Genomic DNA, 19325 nt, shown 5'->3' with positions numbered 1-19325 from the left:
AGTTCTTCCCTAATTAATAATTAAAATCTCCAATGTTTGATATCAACCCTTGTGTCAATAATTGATCCATTTCGCTAACAACTTAAATAATCTCTATTATATAACTATGTTTTATTACCAGCAATGAAACAATTAAGAAATTAATTTTCCCTTTATTATATCATTGGGGAAATATCAAGGCCACTTATTATTGCTTTTTTGTCTTAATTGAATCAAGAAACCCCATTTGGGAAAATACATTTTTTTAATTATATCAGGTTTATTTACAAATGTAGAAGAGATCTTGTATTCTTTGGAAATGAGCTATATAATCCATTAATAATACCAATAGGTACCACCCAGAATCGCATATCTCCCAATCCTGATTTTTTTTCTTTAATCATAATCGAGGATCTTCCAGAATAATCTTCATTATAAACTTTCAGTCTCTTTCCTTGATTGAACATTATTTTTTTCATAATATATTTATTCTGCTTCCCAACAAATCTCTACAGGATATTTTTTTACATTTAATAAAAACCAGATCATGCTTAAAATTTCACAATTTTCTACTCTTTCATACGTTTGATGCTTGGGGGAAATAAAATTAATAATAACTTATTTGATATTGTTAAATTTTCTTTATACAGAAATAATACATTAGTGAGTTAACTGACTGTGCATAATTAATTGGTTGGAGATGATCTGCATGATACTATGTGCAAATATTTATTATCAGCATGGCAGTCATTTGTATGTATTAAAATTATATTATTGATTACTATTATTTATTTAACCACTATTTATTCTAAATGGATTAATTAAGTATTAATAAGTTTCAAAATTTTTTTGAAAATTTCAAATTTTCAAAAATTGCTAAACTTTCAATTGTTGGGGTAATTAATTGTATATAAGAATATAATGTGTATACCCTTGGTGATGGAAGGTTTTGTTTTCTGATGGATTTTAATACAGGTGTCCCATATAAAACGCAACTCATCAATCACTCATCTATGAAATTTCAAAAGTCAAGCTTACTCGTTACTGAAATGGACTCGTCCAACAACTGAACATCGCGGCGACGCAGTAGAACACTACCGATAGTAACAACAGTGCAATCATAACGTTCAGTGTATTGCTAGAGAGAAGATGGTGTTTTTGCTAGATAAACGTGTTTTCATTGTTGAGTCGTACTTCAGTATGAAATCAGTGGTTGCAGTGCAAGATTTATTCCGCCATAAGTACCCAGATAAGCCAGCTCCTAACAAAACATCAGTATTAAGGTTAGTTGCAAAATTTAGAGAGACCGGTTCTGTTAATAACGAGGAACACAAAAGATCTGCGTCAGCTTTGAATACATATACAGTCACTGAAATCAAAGACCGATTACTCGCCTCGCCAAATAAATTGATCAGACATTTGTCTGCTGAAATTAATTTGTCTAAATCAACTGTTCATCGGGCGACCAAACAATTACAATTATGACTTTATCGCATTCAAACGGTTCATCAACTTCTTGAGCCCGACAAAGAAAAATGACTATAATATTGTCAATGGTTCCGTCGATTTCTGCGTGAGGGAATTAAATGTTATGGATTCGTTATTTTTTACAGATGAAGCTCGGTTTCATTTGGATGGCTACGTAAACAGCCAAAACAGTAGAATTTGGAGCGCTGAAAATCCCCACGTTTATCACGAAAAACAATTACACTCGCAGAAGTTGGGCATGTGGTGCGTGATATCGCGGCAGAAAATAATCGGTCCTATTTTTTTCGAGTACACCATTAATGCAGAACGATATCAGGATATTTTATTTCAGTTCATTGGACTCTTGGAAGAGGAAGACAGACACTGCTGGCTACAACATGACGGTGCGACATCGCACTACACAGGTTCAACTTCTGATTTCGTTGAGGAATTCTTTGGTAATCGTGTATTGGTCGAGGCTTGTGGCCACCAAGATCTCCAGATTTGACTGCAGCGGATTTTTTTCTATGAGGTTACCTCAAAGAAAAAGCCTACAGCAACAAACCACGAACACTTGAAAGTCAATATTGAACAAGCTGTATTAAATATCCAGCCACAAACTTTGAAAAAATTTGCAAGAAACTCTGTAAAAAGAATTGAAGCTTGTATTCAAGAAGATGGCGGCCACTTCCAACATTTACTCTAAATGTAAGGTAATGGATGGTAATAATAAAAATTATATTTACATTTACACATGCCTTTTTATTATTTCAATACCTACCAATATAAGGTTGGGTTGCGTTTTATATGGGACACTCTGTAGTTAAAAAATTAATACATAAATCAGTCCAATTATTTTTTTATAAATATTATTATCTTATACTCCAAGATTTACAGCTATTTTGTTGGATTTTACTGATGAATTATGAGTAACTTAATAAAATATTAGACAATACAAAAATCATTTTTCTGATGAAAACTTTCTGATTTAGATGTATTATGCTTATGTATTAGCATGTTGCATTTGCTTGCGACACATAGTATGATTTGTTAGTGATTCTATCGTACTGTTTGCATGAAACTATCATTCTTAATTTTAATTGAGGTTGTGTTTGTGTTCATGACAATTTTCTTCATGAAAATAGAGGATATTGAAAACAGTACGTAAAGTTGTAGAATAAATTCACAGATATGTTAGAAATGTTTAAAAATCATGCAGTTAGTAATGTCAGATGGTATATATACATTGTATAAATTCTATTAAATTCTATTTTTTAAAAAAATGTTCCAATGTAGCAGATATTTATTTATTTTTTGGTTATGAATTACACGGAAGCTCTAAAGCTTGTATGTGGAATGTGGAATTTTATAGCATATGAAAAATTCCATGCCTGATGGGATTCAATCCCGGGTCCTCTGGATGAAAGGGCAAGATGCTACCACTCCACCATAGAGATTGGCAGAATGATATATTTAGATACTTCTGCAAAATTACGAACTAAGATTAATTTAATACACGATTATATTCTGTTGATAGGATGCAATTTTAAGTTATTTTATTAATGGTACCATATTAGTTTAAAAAGAGGAATGAATGAGCAGTAACAAATGTTGTGAACAATTTAATAATTTTAAAACTGGCAATAATTTTCAAGTATAATTAAAGATTTCAACATTAATTATCAATATCAATAATTAATAATGATTCTGCTGAAAATTATTTAAAAACATTTTTGGTTGACTGTGAAGTGATCTGAAGAAAGTGAATTTGTAAAACGCTGAACTACTTGATTTTTATTAAAAAAAATAATTATAACTGAATACTACAATTTTGGAAAAAATTGTGGTAATAGGTAACCATGAACAACAGAAAAACTACATTTTTGTTAATCAGGTAATTTTGGATCAGTCAAATGATGCAACATTTAAAAAAAATACTATAACATTCATGAGACAAGATGTATTTCTATGATGTGAAAGTTAAAGTGTAATTGTCTCAGTGGGATGAGAAAATTATCACCAAAACAAGAAAATTGCATTCCAACATTAAAGCTGTGTTGATAGCTTTTAGCTAGTGATTTTTATTCATCTGGGATTCATTCTTCAAGAATAGATAGTCAATGAAGAATTTGATCGTAATATAACTTTTGAGAAACGTAGTGAAAATAATTCAGTTTATAAAGTACGGGCTAGCATTTCATGGATGCTGCATCATGACTCCATGCATCGTTACTTATCTATTAACTTTTTTTGTCAAAACAAGTAATTTTGTTCATTGCTCTCCCTCTGGTGTGCTAAACTGGGTTTTTCAGTTTTTTTCTATTCAAAACCTATAATCATATAGAATCTATGCACTATTCCAGCTGTGAAAACCTGGGAGCAGTACAAAGATATATTTTGAAAGACATATGCCAGAATAGCATGTAATTTACCAAAGAATTTTAAAAATAATGTTTGATTTCTTGTGAATAGCCCTTTTACTTTGCGTAATTAATCAAAATAATGTTTCACTTGTTGCTGTTACTTTTAATTTAGAAATTTATATATATATGTGTATATATATTATTTATTAGTTTTTTAACATTTTCCACTGGATTTGTTTTTTTTTTATTAAGTAAAAATATTAATCATCAGTTTAATTATGATATCTTATTATTTTTCTAGAAGAATGTGCTCTCAAGATTGTAGATCATTATTATATTCATAGAAAACTATAATAATTTAATCAGAAATTAAAAAAATTTAATGTGAAGACATTAAATTCACAGATTAATTTTGTCTTTGCCATGATTCGTACAGATGTTATATAGAATTTTACAAATATCAACTTTGTGCCATGCCTCCTTAATTAAACAAATTAGGATATTTTTTTTTACTTAAATGTTATTTTTTTAAATGTTTTTAATAAGAGTACTTTACTTTTTTTGAAGTGTTATATAACCTTTTTATAATGTTTAATATTCAACAAGTATATAAATTTGATTCATATTCTGCTTATAAAATTTGCTTATAATATATATTGCTGTTGTAGTTGCTGTTCATGTTATGTTAAGCTTTTTTTAACTTTCTTGCATATTTTATATACAAATACATTTTATTTGTTTGAGTATAAAGTGCAGTGGAAAATTGTTAAATTTTTATTTTTAAGTTGTTTAATCATTAATAGCTTAATAGTTTAATCGTTTTCCTATTCCTTTTTTTCTAATTTCAGCATTCCTTCTACAATTTACACCTTTCAGCTACCTAATATAGTCTTACAAGTGCAATATATCTTTATCTTCTGCATACTGTTTTTAACCAGAAAATTTGCATTTACAAACTGTATATGATATCCTTATTTATTCATTTAAATTGTTAAACTATAATTTTTTGGCATATAACATATTTTGAATTCTTCCTCATTCATCCTCTGAAGGTAATACCTTATAGTGGTTCCAGAGGCTAAACAGAAAAAGAAAGAATCCTTCATTAAACTATTGCGTTAGTTTTATTTAATTTTTATCAACTAATTACACAGGTAGTAGGAGAATGGTGTTTGATTAATTTGTTGGAACTGCATGGTTATCATGTCATATACTCAGGTATTTCAGGAAGTTTCTTTACAGGCATATTTTTTTCATGAAACGTTTATACACCAGTGTAGAAACATTTCATTTTTTGAGTCCAAAAAATGGGTCTTGGAACTATATATTTCCAGTAGTTTTGAGAATAATTTTATAAGACAAAAAAAAATTATAAAAACCAAAAAAAAAGTTTAAAAGCATGCATGCTTGGTATAAATTTACTTTTTTAAATCACCAGCTATCAAATAAAATTTATAGAAACTTTAATTCTGTAAACATTTATATAATTAAAGTGTCTAATAAAACAAAACAAAAATATTTCTGAAAATCTAACATACAATGATGATTTAGGCTTTATTATAGCAGTTTCTTTTAAAATATTTGTGTATCAAAGACCAATTATTTAAAATACCATTTAATTAACTACAGTGGTAATATTTCATTAACTGATCAAAATGTCCTCTCTCACATTCAGTGCACATATCAGCACACTTAGAAGAATTTATTTTTTTTAAATTATATATATATACGGGTGTTTCTAAAATGGTGGGCTGGCTATACCTTCTCAGGTTCTACTTGTAAAACTAATCAAAAAATATCCTTAGCAAAAATGGCAATTTCTCCTTTGTTCTCCCTGTCCACTATTTTGTTATTTTTATACAAAAATTTATATCTCAAGTTCGGATAGAGAAATCAGATTAATATTTGGTAAGCGTCTTGGTAATAAAGTTTTAAAATTAGCAAAAAATCAGGACTTAAATACTTCACAAATTACAAAATGGCGGCCATGTTTATTTTTCAATCCGTTACATCTCTATAAATATTAGTTTTATCAAAATGTATGTTACTGTTAAAATATTAAGCCTTTTATTTTTAATAAAATGACATTTTATTTTAGGTAGATTTCATAAGAAAGCTACATGTTGTAATACCATGACAATACATTGGTACCATGATTCAACTTCCAGAAAATTTTGACATCTTCATGTTTCACATTCCCCAGACCTCAAAACCACTGTCAGTTCAAAAGTTTATATATATATCACTTTCTTGTGGAAAACTGCTGTAATTTTGTGCCAATCGCTTTCAAATTGAATATAAAATATACAACCCAGAATCTCAGTAGAGCTTGTTAATGGGCAAACAAGGCTTTTATTCAAAATAAAAGCCTTAATATTTTAGCAAAAAACATATATTTTGATAAAACTAATATTTATAGAGATATAACGGATTGAAAAATAAACATGGCCGCCAAAGGTATTTAAGTCCTGATTTTTTACTAATTTTAAAACTTAATTACCAAGACACTTACTAAATAATAACCTGATTCTTTCATCCAAACTTGAGATATAAATTTTTACATAAAAAGAACAAAGTGGTGGACAGGGGGAAAATGGAGAAATTAACATTTTTCCTAAGGATATTTTTGTTTAGTTTTTCAAGTAGAATTCAAAAAAGTGTAGCCAGTCCACCATTTTATAAACACTCTGTATATATTCCTTAATAAAATGAATACATACACAGGTGTTGGTCAAGGTCAAACTTAAAGAACTAATTCAGGACATCAAAATAAATAAAACAGCGGATGTGTCGACATAATGTATTATTATATACCAATCACAATAAAATATTTATTTTATTTAAAATGTTTTCTAAAGAAAATTATCTTTATTTGCTAGTTTATGTTTGATTAAAATTAGAAGATACATTTTTTTTTCTATTACTCGGCGTAATACTTTGGTCTGCAAAAAAGGACATTACTGTTTCATTTTATACTGTTTTAATCAATTTCTTAAGAAATATATTTTAAGTTAAATTAAAAGTATATTCTGTTATAGAAGCAATAATACTCTTTTGATAATGTTTTAAGTTATTCTTATTTATTAATGTACATCAGTCAGTGGCAGAGTGGTATAGTCTCTACTTTTCATCCATTAGATTCAAATCCCAGTGATCATTCTTAACATTTTTCATTAGTTAGAAAACAAATTCATCTCATCAGCAATTGTAGTCAAGTGGTTAGGCCATGTTGCTTGAAAAAAAGAAATTAATATAACATTTGAATAAACCAATATTTTTTACTTTGATGTTTAGTATGTACTCAAGAATTAGTGATAATGAAAAATTTTGTGGTTTTTAATTTGTTAACATAATGAACATTCTAAGGTCAAGGTTTTTTTATATGTTAAACCTCCCAGGAAATTGTTTTAATTTATTTGTTTATTTAAACAAATCAGTCTTTTCTTATGATTATATAATGTATTTATTCTCTATTTCTGGTAACTAGAGGCTTTCGTCCAGTTAGAATTTAGGATTTGAATCTGGAAACTTCTGGACTGAAGACCCTATTATTCTGCAATGAAGATCGGCATAATGTATAATTACATTATTATCTGAATAATGTGCTTATTTATTTACTGTAAACAATAACTGAAATGAAATATTTGTGGCAGTCAATTTTTTTTTTAAGTCATGTGTTGTACATACATTCTAACTCTGATATTTATTTATAACTGTATTCATTGTGTAATGAAATTTTAATGGTTTTGTGTTAACCTTGATTTATTAATTTATGCACTTGTATTTTCCTGTTTGTGCATGTAATTTTTCTTAATACTACAGGGTGTATGCAGAGAAGCTGGAAAAAACGTGTGGATGGAATTCCAACAAAAACAAGAAGCAATAGAAATAACAAAATTAACAACAAGTAATTCATGGTGGGGAGTGCTTAGTACTGTGTGTGCAAATATGTAAGTGCTTGCTGCTAATTAAAACAATTAACATCGCTTTAATTAATATGTTAATAACCAATTATTTTGCTGTATATATGCTTAATTATGCTTTTTTCGTTTCTTGTGGATGATTTTATTTATTATTAAATACAATATGGAAAGCATGCATTTCTATTTAGGATCTTAGCATTCTTTAGATTTTTTAAATTTTATTTCAAATGAAATAAAAATTCCATTGTACAGACAGACTATTATTATTTTTTTCTTAAGATATATTGAACTTGATTCACTGTTGTCTATATTGTTACACTTAGTTCCCACAAGGTATTAGCCAAATTTAAGGAACTGATTCAGCTCATCAAAATAAGCAAAAACATCTGTGTGGACAAATGCATATGTGTGCGTGTGCACATGCATGTACGTGCACTTGTTACACAAAGAAAAATGGGATACATTATTTGTTTTACACTTTTTGTCCCAGTTATTATTACAAAGCTATGACACATTTTAAGTATCAGTCAGAGTTGCTTTATATTAGAGTAATGATGTTTATTATGATTTTTAAGTAAGATGGCAACAGAATACCTCTTTACTTCCTTATTTCCCTAATATGTCTGTGATGATTGTTATTCTTGATAATAAGTATGTCATTTAGTGTGTCATGTAAGTATTATATCGGGGGGGTTACCAACAATTTAAATTAACATAAATTTAATAAAACAAAGGTAAGAAAAACTTAAAGCTATCAAGAGTGCTGTGACTTTGCAATTACATTATGCAATATAAGAATATTATGCTATGCAATTATAAGAACATTATGCTATGCAATTATAAGAACATTATCAATACAACAAAACAAAATTTTAAACAGCCTTGCAAAAAAACTAAAAATATTTTATATCTACAACTAATTAAAATAATTGGTCAACCAAGAATCAATCACATACGTGTTTCAGTAGTGTGCTCTTGATTGAACAGATGCAAAGTGTAGCATTTTTACTGAGCAGAAAAGCTTTAGGTAATAGAATTTCACAATACTTGAACCTAACTCTTTTGTAGATTTATTACACTATTCTCCCCAGAAATATTATACTTCTTGGGTAGTCTCATACAAAAAAAGAGACCATTTTTGAGGAAGGAGCAATTAGTAAATTTAATTTTTCTGTGTTTAACTGTTGAAACATTACTTGACAGTTCCTGAAATTTATTAATGCTGTATTATATATACAGGTGTCTCAGGAGGTGTTGGCCAAATGTAATAGATTAATTCAGTATATCAAAATAAACAAAAACGTTACATGGACAAATGGCCTATCTCGCTTCATTCACTCTTCTCCTGTCCATAATTTTGGTTTTTTTAGTTAAAATTTATACAGGTGATTCAGGTAGAAAGGGAAATAATTTGGGAACTGATTCTAGATCTTTGAAATAAGGAAAAAAGTTCATACTAAAATATGTTCGAAAACGGTTTTTTTTATATAGTTGTGGCTAGCGAAATATTTCACCCAAATTTAGATTCTCCCAGTGAAATGAGGTAATAATGAAATTCTTAAGGCATTATATAATGAGTAAACTTGAAGGTTTCTTATGTTTTTTTTTACTTAAAAACCATTAAATCGGGTCCCAATTTTTATCTTAGCTAGTTTTTATGATATCCAACATAAATGAAAAATAAATTTTTTTTAGGTTTGAAGGATAATAACTTTGTTAAGTGACTAGTAAATGTGTAAATTTTATTATCAAAACTTGTAAAAAATTTAATTATGAGAAATTTTATGTAATAAAGTTTAACAAAAAAAGAATCGACTTTTATAATTAAAAATGAACAGAACAAGAACAAAATTTAACAGAAAAATGGTATGAATTTGTAAAAATTATAACAGCTTTTTTAGTACAATAAATATTAGAATCAGTTTCCTAACTATTTTCCTTTCCATCTGAATTGCTCTGTGTATTAAGATTGAATAAAGGTATTGTAATATGATTTGTTGGACATGTACCCAACAACTTCTACTGGGAAAGTTATGCAAGCTTTTGCTGGCCTTATTTTACTGTTTTTAAACTAACTCAATACTAAAATGTGGTGTACTAAAAATGTTTTCATATGGTAAGTGTTGGTAATAAAATCAAATTTCTTGAACTTGTATTTGTTTTTTTATTGATGTATTTTATATAAATCTTCTCAGGATTAAATTCTCTACAAGTTTTAATAATAAATTTTATGCATCATCTTACAAAGTTTTCTGTATTAAAAACATAAAAAATTGTGTTTTTAGACAATAAATCTTTCTGTTTTACATCGTATATTATAAAAACTACTGGTGATATGGTTTTGGAACCTATTTTATTCAATTTGTCAGTTCAAAAACCACAAGAAAACATTAAGCGTACTCTTTAATTTGGATTCTAGAATTTCAGTACGGTTTTATTTCACCCTTTACCCAGGAATCAGGGTGAAATCTTTCGCTAGCAGTAACTCGCTAACATAGCGTTTCCGAATCCATGTTATTATGAATTTTTTTTCATTATTTTCATTAGTAGAATGAGCTCAGAAAGCACTGGTAACTTTATATTTATCATTACATTTAAGAACAATTTTCCATTCTCATTGATGAGATGTGTACGAATATTTATTTTCTTTCTGTAAAATATTTTCTTTTTTTTAAACTTATCAATTTTTATTTAATACACTTTATTGCATTATATTTTACGTTATTTTTGATGCTTTATGATTTAATTTTTGTTTATTATTATCATCATTATTGTTGCTTTGTAGAGTGTATGTCAGGAAGCTGGTAAGGAATGCTGGATAGAATTTCAAAGAAAATTTAAAAGAATACCAATTACGCCAGTTGATAGTAGTAACAAATGGTGGGGTGTTTTGAAGAATATTCTTGTGGACCAGTTGTAAGTGTTTTGTTGTGTTTGTTTATAATTTCTTCTTTTCTTTTGTTTATGTTTGTTTTGAATTATTGTTTCTGTGTTATGTTACAGGTCATAATGAATTTTTTTTTAACAAAATGATAACAGTTTGTTTTAAAATGGGGGTTAATATTTCAACAATAAAACTGATAAATTTTTTATTAAATTAAAAACATGCAAATGCATGTCCGGTTTGAAATTTTTTATTTGATAATAAATTCCAATTTTGAGTTGAAAATCACATTCAAGAAAAGTGAAATTTGTTAAATTGAAAAAGTTTGTTAAAGTTCATTTTAAAAATTAACTATATAATAATACTAGATCCTACCTTAGAAAAATATGTGAAAAAGTTCTTAAGTTTATCATAAAAATTACCCATTAAAACGTTTATCCAGTCTGAAATAAAAATAAAAAAATGGTGATTTTTTTTTTCTACATTGTTTGTCCTAACATGGCCCAATGTTTCTACCACTTATCTTATCCAGAAACCTAGGGATACACTTTAATCATTTGTTATGAGTAGGATCCATTTATGGTGAACTTTGGAATGCATAGCTAAAAAAAGTGAAAATAATGCAATTAATTCACCAAAATAATTTTTCAAAAGTTAAACATATCTGGAAATGATATATTTTTGAGAATGATATCACCATAACCCAACCAGCTAGGAGGAAGCAACTCAAAAATATTTTAAATAAAAAGATTAGTTGTAACACTTCATTTTAAAGGCATCCAATAACAAACATGTTGGCGTAAAAAACTTCAGGCTATGAAAACCCTTCAGACCCAATGGTTCAAAGTTACAGTTGTCATGTATCAGGTGTTTTGGTGTCATAGCGTAGGACTGAGTTTGGTAGAAATGATCGATATTGTTGTTCCGACCGCTGGTAAAGTCCTTTCATATGTTTTGCTGTTTCTCTTCAATCACATCATCAAATCATGATAGTGTGTCAGGCTTCTTCAGGTGATATGACCCGTTTATCTTCAAAATACAGGAAGTAGCTGATCTCTGGTATTGATCTCATTAAAGTTTCCAAGAAACGCTACTTGGGTTGATATAATGACTTGGAAAATACATAACTATTTCTGTAGCATAAACCATTCGGATGAAACTGTAAATTGAAGACACCAACTCGCTCTTTTTTTTCTGTTTAGCCTCTGAAACCACCGTAAGGTATTACTTCAGAGGATGTATGAAGATAATATATATGAATGAAGTGTAGTCTTGTACAGTCTCGGGTCAACCACTCTTGAGAAGTGTGGTTAATTAAAACCTAACCACCAAAAAAACACTGATATCCACAAGTATTCAAACTGAAGACAAGTGATTGGCCACCCCATGCCCATACGTACACCATTTCTCAGGTACCCAACTCCACAGCTATAACCCATAATGAAATTGAGAAAAAAAGCATGAAACCTCAGCTAATTCGGCAGCAGTGCATCATAGGACTTCAGCCGCTTGAAGCGATATGTGATGCCCCAATACATCGGCATTGATGCATCAGAAGCCAATCTGGCTGTTACCAGTGGGAACCACTAGGAGGCGCCTCTGATTCCACGGGGGGTGTCCAATGGGAATTTTTCCTTGCCTGCAATGGTGTTGAAGGCGCCTCCTAGTCCCCACTGGCAACAGCCAGACTCCCAGTGGACACCCCCTGGAATCGGAACAGCAACCAGCAGCAGCGGGCACCAAATGGCCCCAATGACCATTACCCCTGTCTGGGAGTATTGCTCACTAAGGATTCTTGTACACTATTTACTCAGAGTAGACCCTGATGAGTACCACCTAATCAACCCTATAATCACCCCAAGAAACAGACTAATAATAAAATACTACCCACTTATACACAAACCGGACTAGGGCAAACACAAATGCAACCACAACAAACCCCTTCACATACGAAAATAATCTTCACGCATCCTTCCTAACTCATTCACAAACCTAACAAACACCTCACAAGCAACCACAGAAGACACCAAACACTCACACAATCATTCAATCTCCTACCCAACACACTCCACTTGAAAAACAGACCTAACATTGTCATACTCACCACACTCAAATATCACGTGCCACCGAGTCTCCTCAGCCAAACACTAATGCCATGCAGGCTTCTGTGCATCCCTCAACCCCATCCCACCACACTTCAACTCCCCATACATGCACAAGTAACTTAATCTTTGCTAATAAATCGGCCAGCAAAACACCACAAACTACACACAACGCATCCACACTCACAGTCCTATATAAGCCTTTGCCGCACTCAACAAAGAAAACCACTGCGCTATCAAAAACTTTACCCTTGCACCCAAAATACCACCCCCAACCCTCATGTAACTGGAACAATCACTGCTCCGAACAGAGTGGCCAGAGTCTCTCCCCACTCAAAGCATGAGCACACATCCTCTGACTTCCTCACTCTTTGCACATGCCCTTATCCCAAACATTTAAGACACCTCACTGGCCTCACAAAATCAATCGCCCAACAATAGTTCCACTTAATGGCCACCCGTCCTCTCGCTCTCAACAACTCTTTCACTCACACACTACACTCAACCACCAGTTAAAATTAAATTAACATCTGCACCAGACTTGACAGAAGACACAACCTGAAAACGATTCAAAAACTCCTCCCTATCACATCCCATAAAAAACACACTGATCACAAACACACAAGCTCCCAACTCACACACTAACTGATGTCGGGACATCATACACCAAAACTCGTGGTAGCTGAACCATTCAATAGGCCACACAAACACCAGCTCGCTGAAGCGCCTCATAGCTCTTCACCCACTCAACCTGAGACCTCTTTTTAACCTCAATTGCCAACCCACCATCTCGAATGGACCTCACACTTGAACTTGCAGACCATCCCCCCGGGGATTCAGAGCACCCCGCACCTTAGCCCGCGTTTCATAAGATGTGTTCACCACTAGACCAACCCGGTGGGTTAATAAGTAGAGCCTATCCATGACCAACTGCACTTCCCAAGGGACAGCGAGAATCTCAAACTGAAGACAGTGTTTTTCTTACCACACCCTGAACTACTGTGTACTAACACCTGATAGTATACGGCATTAATCTATCACCGTTTATATCTCTGCCTCAATCCATCACCACCACAGCCAATTGTCATTGTGATTATGTTGAAATTAGACACCATCAACTTCTGCTTCTGTTTGATCAACTTCACCTCTATAAAGCGATTTTTCCAATTACTGTTTCAATGCAATATCTGATCTGTTAACCCAGGAGTTGTATGACTTATCCAATCCCAACCATTTGACTAGTAGTAGCTTATCACCTTTATGATTGATAATCTTTTCAATTAGGAAAACGACTTTGTTTCCTCTTGTTCGGTTCATATTCATAAAATTTACCAGAAAAAATAAAAACCAGTTATGATCCCTTAACGCGCACTTACATAGGAACTAATGTTTCAACCATGTTCTTCAATGGATACTGGTGTTCTTTGGTGGTTGGGTTTCAATTAACCACACATCTCAGGAATGGTTTCAGAGGCTAAACAGAAAAAGAAAGGTGTCAACTGTCTGCATTTAACACAGATTACATCAAGTTGACCCTGAAATATGTGTTCACTAGGCACAATCCCTCTTATGCTAACACCAAAACCAGGTCATTTCTCTCTTACATTCACATACACTTATGTTCAGTCCCTAACACAGATCACACCGAGTCGACCCTGTGATCTTGAAATTTGAGCTAGAAATGTTCTGCTTTACTTATTGATAATATAAAATATAATTTATATACTTACACTTCTATACCATCTATTCATAGCCTAACATTCTAGTACGTCCACTTTAATTTCAAAACTGCACATTATTACATTGCAAAGTAATTGACAAAATATTAAGAAATATTTTCTTTTTTCCATACACATATAATATAAAAAATGGGTTTCAACTAAAAAATAAATAATATTGAAATAAAAAGAACACGAAAATAATTTCCTTCGATTTATCAAACATCTACAGTGCGTACAATGAAAATAAAAACTTGCTTGTGCAAGGCAGACAATTGCTGTGCAGGGTACATTATATTACTCTTTTCTCGTAACATTAGGCTCATTCATAAATCAAGTATTCTGCAGTACAGTGTGTTTAACTGTTTTTATAAATAGAAAAAATTCTTTCTACTATTAAATTTTATTATTATTTTGTTTAATTTCAGACAGTAATTTCTTTAAAAATATTTAGTATATTTATAAATAATGTTTACTCTATACAGTACAAAAGCGAATAGTTTATACTTGTATTAATAAATTATTATATTCCTTCCTCCAAGTATGTCATAAAATGAATGACCACTTTTTGTAAGCTTCTGTTCCGTTATATTATCAAATTGTAAACCTTTTAATTTAAAAAACATCAAATTTAGATTTATAAATTTATAAAATTTCAATTTTAAAAAAACAAAAAATGGTACTTACTATAGTTGGGATTTGCGAAATAATGAACTAGGACTATGCTGCATAGTTTGTTCTCACAAATTTTACAAAAAAAAATTACAAAAACTCATTATATGAAAAAATATTACTAACAGCGATGAATTATACATATTTACTTACAAAAATAAAGAAAATGATAATAAACACATGTGACTCAAAAGTCATCCCATAACTTGTCTACTTAGGTTTGTTCATAGAACTGCTGTTGCATAGCTACTTGTACACATAAAAAATTAACAAAATATCTTACCAATACATATGATACTAAAGAATTTGCCAATCCAAGATTAGTTTTAATTATAATTTTAGATATAGTTTTGCCATTTTAACATGTTACAATTTTAATAATAATATTTTTAAAGTTATTTTCTTTAAAAAATTAATCGACGAGTAAGAAATCTTCTAGTAGATCCAAGAATGTTTTTTATGGAGTGGTCTTTTATTTAAAATTGTCATGCCTTATAATTCATGGTTTGTAAAATTTAATGATCAGTTTTTTTTATATATATATATATATATATACTCACTACACACAACTTGAAAGACGAAAGCCAAGACGCCAAGACGAAGACGAAATCACCCATATAACTGACGCTTTCTGATTGTGTCACTGGTCTAACCCCACCACTATTTCTCTGAATTGTCCAAGTCTGTGTGAGTATGTGTATTCACACAAGCATAGCTCTCTTCATATAGAAAACTTAGTAGTTTTTCCAGCATGATGTTATGTTTCTTAAATTCTATTTTAAGAAAGAATTTAATAACAAATGGATTTGTTTTAACATATATGTTGTCCGTCGACGTATAAAAATCCATATAATTAAATAGTTTAATATAAAATAAAATACAAATGAATTCACAAATTTACATAAACTAATTTAATTTAATTTTAAATTTAGGTCAGAATTTATAATGGTTACAACTTCATATAGCTTAGTCATTTTATACTTATTAATAGAATAGAAGTAATTTTTTTATTTTGTTGTTGACTATTATTCAATTCTAATGTTTTCTTTTCATTTTCAATAAACTGATTTATATCAGTTTTCAATAAACTGATTTTTGGCGTATCTTGGTACAAATGGTGTAGTTGTTTCCTTCTGTAATATGTGGCGTTAGTTAATGTTTTGTTTATTATTGAATTCATATCTTTTTTGTTAGTGAATTTTTTTTTTGCAATGGCAGAATTTAAATCTATAGTTAAGAATAAAAAGCTCTGTAGTCAACCTTGTGAAATAGTTAATAATATATACAAGTTGTGAAGAAAGAAGCTATAAAGTTAGGAAAATTGGAATTGACAAAAATTGAATACGCATTCAAAAATATGAAGAAAGAAATGCTGTGGCTTGTAGGATTTCAAGATCACAAATTCAAAAACTGAAAAGTAAAGCAAGATCTTCTTAAATCTAAATTGTAGTCGTGCTCATTCAGCGCACGAAAAATGTATAAAAAATGTTCAAAACCAGTTAGTAGATTAGACAGTTTTGTTTAAGGCATTGTAAGAAAAACACTTAACAAGTTTTATGCAAAACATAATGAACTGCCTACGTTAAATAAATTATGTGAAGAACTTCAAAACAGTAATTCAGTTTAAAGGTTCTAGAAGTACACTAGCAGCTATCCGGAAAGAGTTAGGATTTAAGTGGTATAAAATTGATAATAATAGGAAACATTTGATTGAGAAAGAAGATATCTGGTAGAAGAGGATAGAGTATTTTTAAAAAATGGCCGCTTGCAGAAAAGAAAGTTCTTCGATTGTTTATTTGAACAAATCATATATTTTAACATTCCATTTGATGAAAAAATTGTGGTTGGATAAGTGTGCAGAAGTAAAAGTGCCGATTAATAAAGGTGATAGTTTAATCATGTTTCATACTGGAGGAGAAATGGGGTTCATTCTGAATGTGATGTTAACTTGGAAAATGAGTAAAAAGTTGTGACTATCATGACAGCGTCAACAACAACAATTTCATGAAGTTTGCATCTGAAAAATTAATTCCTGATCTTCCTCCCCTGGAATTGGTTGTTATCGATAATGCGCCATACCATAATTCACTCCAGAAAAGCCTTTGAATTGAAATGGTAGGAAAAATTGCATGATTAATTGATTAGAAAAGAACAATATTCCATTTAATAAAGCAATATTATTAAAACCACAATTTTATGACATATTTGAACTGCATAGAAATAAAAATATAAAGTACCATTTTGATGCACTATTAAAAAAACACTGGCATCAGGTTCTGCGACTTCTACCTTACCATCCCGATTTAAATCCGATTAAGATGGTATGGTTGGCTCTGAAAAGATATATTGGTAGTAATAATAACAATATTTTTAATGTCAGATATTAAAAAATTAGCTGAGGAAAAGTGAATGAAATGAATAAGGATGATTGAAAATCGTATTGCGAACATGTAAAAAAGGCTGAAACTGAGTATAAGAAGATGGAATTATTAATCTATGAAATGACTGATAGATTTATCATACATCTATACAGTGGTAATGAAAGTGACTGTTCCAATGAAAACAGAGAAGGTGAAGTTGCACAGCAACTGGACATACAAAGAAAATTTCAAATAAGTGTTATAATAGTAGTACAATCAACAATGAAATCAATTGTACAAAAAAAAAAAAACGAATCTGAAAATTCTAAATAAGTCAAATGATAATCTAAACAAGTCAATTTGATAATTCTAAACTGGTTAAGATTTTTCTAGTTTAAAAATATACTTAAATTAAAATGTTTGTTTTTCCAATCTTTGAATTATTAATACTAATTATGTAATAATAAACTATAACTAATAAAACATAAAAACTGTAATAAATTAAATGTGCATAAATAAAAGTATGATTATTATTGTTGTCCTATTAGATGGTTGTAAATATTTTCAGGTTTGATATTAATGCAATCTTAACCCTCTCCAACACAAGCTTTTATTTTCATTGTATACAGTATACACGGATATACCCATAAATTATACTCTACGTATAATAAAAAGTACACTTATCAATAAATAAAGAAAACCACAAAGTTATAAAAACATTGATATAGTTTTGATTACATATATTATGTATTATAACTTATAATTTGAAGGAAAATTTTATTATCAGACTGAAGGGTCTAGCCATGGGTTCACCTTTATCAGCAATTTTATAAAAAGTATACATTTAACACTGAAAAAGTATTATTACGTTGTATTACACATATACATATTGTATTATGGGTAACATATGTTTGATGATGTTAGTAATTTATAATGAAAATATAGTAACTAAACATAATATTAAAAATAAACTAAATAAGTATTCTCAAACAACAAGAATTTAGAATTTACATATGAATGCAAAATAAATAAATATATGAATGCATATCACATCTAGATAGAACTATCAGCACATAAGTTGGCACAAAAAACTACTAGCATTCAGCAAACATTTGGCATGGTACTAGGCCGACTGAAAACATTGTCAGTTTAATATAGATGATATTATAACCAAAAATACATGCGATGCTATTAAAACTAATTAAGTATCCCAGTTAATATTATTATTTTAACGTACTCTAAATAATTACTTTTTCTACTCACTTTTATGAGCCCTTGGATATAATTGTTTTAAGTTCCCTCATGAAAGTTGTGTGTACCCATGATTTTGGTGTCGTGTGACTACTATGAATGTAGGTAATATCTGTTATATAATCTGTCTTCCTTCTTCGCAAAACGAAAATTTGTCATAGAAATATCATTCTTTGCATTTTAATGTCTTGCCGTTCTGTAGTATTTTCTGGTTGTCTTCTGTTTTTTTCCTTCTAATTCTCACTTTTTGTAATATTCTCCTTAAAGATCTTTTGTTCCCATTGAAATTAATTTCACTTTTGCAGGCTTTTTGCATTATTCTCTTCACAGTAGGAATGCATTTTTCAGTTAATAAAATTTATTTATTAAATGCCTCAAAATATCCGTATCAAACTAATCTAAATTGCACACGGTGCTGGGACGATTTACATGTTTATTTGGTGAGACAAACACAGATGACTTCTCAGTTTCATTTGATTTCTCTTCTGCTGTAATTCTTTGGATCGTTCGTTTTGATACTTTAGTTGCTTAAAGAATTATATTCAGCACTTCGGTTTTCCTCACTATTCCGGTTGTGTCGTTATTTTATAAAAAGAAATTGTAAAC

General features: G+C 29.9%; 1 protein-coding gene across 7 annotated transcripts in view; it reads left to right on the top strand.

Moving 5' to 3' along the window:
- Positions 1-19325, top strand: part of LOC142332878 (aminoacylase-1-like) — an 86588-nt gene that overhangs the window by 43744 nt on the left and 23519 nt on the right. For 2 of the 7 annotated variants that reach the window (XR_012758428.1, XR_012758429.1), the window contains exons 7-8: positions 7632-7759; positions 10518-10648. The exons of 1 other annotated variant lie outside the window; for it this stretch is intronic. Coding sequence is in view for 3 of the 6 variants with exons in the window: in XM_075379566.1 (XP_075235681.1) it covers positions 10518-10648 (131 nt within the window). In the remaining 3 variants the exon portion in view is untranslated. The remainder of the gene's footprint in view (positions 1-7631; positions 7760-10517; positions 10649-19325) is intronic. 4 more of the 7 variants (XR_012758427.1, XM_075379566.1, XM_075379569.1 and 1 more) reach the window with 3 other exon arrangements.

The sequence above is a fragment of the Lycorma delicatula genome, chromosome 12 (genome assembly GCF_047948215.1).
Source record: "Lycorma delicatula isolate Av1 chromosome 12, ASM4794821v1, whole genome shotgun sequence".
NCBI lineage: Eukaryota > Metazoa > Arthropoda > Insecta > Hemiptera > Fulgoridae > Lycorma > Lycorma delicatula.
The sequence above is the reverse complement of the archived record's forward strand: the minus strand, read 5'-3'. Positions and strand labels throughout refer to the sequence as shown.